This window comes from Miscanthus floridulus, chromosome 10 (genome assembly GCF_019320115.1).
Source record: "Miscanthus floridulus cultivar M001 chromosome 10, ASM1932011v1, whole genome shotgun sequence".
NCBI lineage: Eukaryota > Viridiplantae > Streptophyta > Magnoliopsida > Poales > Poaceae > Miscanthus > Miscanthus floridulus.
In genome coordinates, this window is record NC_089589.1 from 136,464,886 (window position 1) to 136,468,095 (window position 3,210).

At 48.4% G+C, this 3,210-nt stretch overlaps 1 protein-coding gene and 1 pseudogene across 1 annotated transcript; both read left to right on the top strand.

The window, feature by feature from the left end:
• The first annotated feature begins 883 nt into the window (after window positions 1–883).
• Window positions 884–2,157, top strand: LOC136489754 (uncharacterized). The gene is made up of 3 exons (XM_066486309.1): window positions 884–941; window positions 1,107–1,237; window positions 1,594–2,157. Exons 1-3 carry the CDS (start codon window positions 884–886, stop codon window positions 2,155–2,157), a joined length of 753 nt encoding a protein of 250 aa, XP_066342406.1.
• A 173-nt stretch (window positions 2,158–2,330) lies between these two features.
• LOC136487182 (uncharacterized) lies at window positions 2,331–3,210 on the top strand (annotated as a pseudogene).

Sequence of the window (3,210 nt, forward strand, 5' to 3'; positions counted from 1 at the left end):
AGAAACTCTTATTTTTTTATTACTTCACCCGCACCGGATCCTCACGACTCCCATCCCCCCATCGCGACTCGCGCCGCCACCGGTCCCAACCGCGCCGCCGCCGCTTCAATCCGCCAAAGGAGCAGCACCGACGGCCCCCCGGAGGTGGATCTCGGTTGCCCGTGCCGCCTCCCTCCCTCCCGCCACACCCTTCCCCTCCATCTCCAAGGTTGCCGCCACCATAAGCTCCGGCCACAGCAGGTCGCCTCCACCGGGCCACTTGCTGCGTAGGTGAGAGTGAGCCACGTCTCCATACCTCCAGATCGGCCCCGCTCTGCTGTGCTCTGATCTAGAGAAGTTCGCCATGGACGGAGATGGATTCGACGACTTGTGGAGCTCGCAGCCGTCGGCGAGTAGCCCTGCCCGCGCCGGTCTTGACCTCAACTCGCAAGCGCCGGCGGCAGAGGGGTTCCCCGGGCTTCGGCTGTACAGAGACTTCCTCCAAGGCGATGACGTCGAGCTCCTTCCTAGACGCGGCAGGGGCTCCGGCCTCCCTCCCTATCGCCTACCGTGTGTCAGAGCAGGAGACGCATGGGCGACTCCGACGCCCCAGCATGCCCGACAACTGCTCTTTGGCGGCTCCTCCTCGGCGACAGCCGGTCGCGGAGGAGGAAACGGTGGCAGCTACACTGTTAGGTCATCGTCGGGGGTAGGCGGTGGTGTTCGGCAGCGCGCGAACTCGGCCGCCGCAGCAGCCGGCCAGCGTCCCCAGCACACCAACATGGCTTCCCGTGGCAGCGGTGGCCAGGGCATACCGCTTCCCTAAGCACCGAGGGCACCGAGGAGTGGTGTCCATGGGCAAGCATCCGGCTCCGGCGCTACCTTCGACATTGACGATGAAATAATGGAGGATAACGTGGAGGAGTTAGCAAGCTCCGGCGGTCCCCCGGTGAGCCATGCCAGTCGATCCCAATGGAATGATGCAAATAATGTTTGCTTGTTAGAATTGTGCATAGAGCAACATAGAGCAGGAACGTATAATGGTTCACAAATGAGTGGTGAAGGGTACCAAGCCGTTGTCGATGGCTTACTTGCTAGAAGAAGGTTGGTGTACACCCGTGGACAAGTGAAGAACCAAATAGGCTTACTCAGAAACACCCACGCTTTCTGGCGCTACATGCAAACGCACACATGGTTGGGGAGGAGACCAGATGGATCCATTGATGCAGATCATGATTTCTGGCTAACTCACACAGAGGTGCAATATTCCTTAGCATATTTTTGTGCTCTCATATCTTAACTAGTATTAACTAGTATGCTTGGTTACTCTATGCTTGCTTCAAATTTGATCAATGCAAGTCGTTGCACATAGGAACTTATCACTGTCTTCTATTTTACTTGGCTGTACATGCTGTTATCCTTTCGTTTGGATTGTCTTCTGTTTTACTTGGTTGTACATTAGTGAGTGTGAACTACAGCAACAGCTAGTGCGTGTGAAAAAATGATGCTTGTGCTATGTTGTGGTGCCTGATTATACATCTTTATTGTAAACAACTGATATTCTCCTGTCATAACTAGTTTTTAATCAACTTTTGTGCTCTCATATCTTAACAGAAAAAACCATACTTAAAGAAGTTGTTGACGAGTCTTCCAGCAAACAAGGACTTGCTTGATGAACTGTTCAGAGGGTACACTATGGATGGCACCACAACCTTTGTGTCTGGTGATGATTATGGTGACAATGAGGGGCAAGATGCGAGGACAGAAGATGAAGAAGAAGAAGAGTTTGCACAAACACCTACAAGTAGAAGCAGCCAGAGGAGCCAGAGGGGCAAAAGGGCATTGAACTGCACTACAAGCACTTTGACCAGTCCAGTGAAGAGGAGCAAGAGCCCAATGGTGAAGATTGTGAAGGACATAACCAGTAGCTTCAAAGAATCTATCGCAGCCAACACTAAGCAAATCCAGAAACGTGCAAATGACAAGGCTACATTTTCTGTCAAGAGGTGTCAGGAGCTGGCATTTGAGTGTGACGTTGAGAAAACCGTTGAATCTGTCTATGCTATGTCCAAGATGTTCGAAACAGAGTACCAAAGGGAGTTCTTCTGTGGCCAGTTAACTCCTGAGCTTAGGTTGGGTTACTTCAAGAAATGGTGCAGGGACAACAAATTGGAGTAGTTAGGATTTTTTGGGTCCATGTGTGTTGAACCTATCATCTTTGTGTGAGGTGTTGAACTATTATATGTGTGTGTGAACTATTATCTGTGTGGTGTAATGATCCTTTATGCTATGTGTTGAACCTATTTAAATTAATCTATGAGCTGTTGAAGCAGGAAGATGATCATGGCCCCATGATTGAGGAAGAAGAAGATGATGGAGGCAGCTCAAGTGAGGATGAAATTATATCCATGTGCCGCAACAATTTGGTGCAGCAACAAAATTTGATTCTGCAGTTGGTTCCTATCTTGGGTATGTACTCTGATAACTACTTCCTAAAACTACCTAAGAGGGTCACTGGAGATTCTGGTTTGGATTGGGTGCATGAGATACTTGCCTGAGAAACCCAATGTTACAACATGTTTAGGGTTGAGAGACCTTTATTTTACAGGTTGCATAATACTTTGGTCCAGAGGTATGGGTTGAAGTCCACTAAAAAATGACATATGTAGAGGCTCTTGCTATGTTTTTATGGATTGTTGGTGCACCACAGTCAATTAGACAAGCTGATAATCATTTTAGGAGGTCTCTGGAGACAGTAAGCAGGACATTTAACAGAGTTTTGAGGTGCCTCCTTAGGTTAGCACATAACAACATTAAACCCAAGGACCCAACATTTCCAGAAGTGCACCCAAACTTAGAAAACCCAGCATTCTGGCCACACTTCAACGAGTGCATAGGAGCTATAGATGGGACACATGTGAAGGTTGTGGTGGATAAGAGTAAGAGAGTTCCATACTTGAACAGGCACAATGAGACCAGTCAGAATGTGCTTGTTGTTTGTGATTTTGACATGAGATTTACCTGTGTGTTGTCGGGATGGCCTGGTTCAGCACATGACATGAGAGTTTTCAAAGATGCCATAACTACTCATCATCACAAATTTCCACATCCACCACCAGGTTTGCTACTTGAACTTTCTTGCAAAAATTTTTATCCAATTACACTTGTTCATCTAAGTCTCATTGTGTGCCTTTGAAAATATGTAGGGAAGTATTATGTGGTTGATGCGGG

Coding starts and splice junctions, on each gene's coding strand:
- LOC136489754 (XM_066486309.1), top strand. CDS start 884: ATGGAGGATAACGTGGAGGAGTTAGCAAGCTCCGGCGGTCCCCCGGTG. Junction 942..1,106: donor TCCCCCGGTGAGCCATGCCA/GTCGATCCCAAT, acceptor CCCGTGGACAAG/TGAAGAACCAAATAGGCTTA. Junction 1,238..1,593: donor TCTGGCTAACTCACACAGAG/GTGCAATATTCC, acceptor ATATCTTAACAG/AAAAAACCATACTTAAAGAA.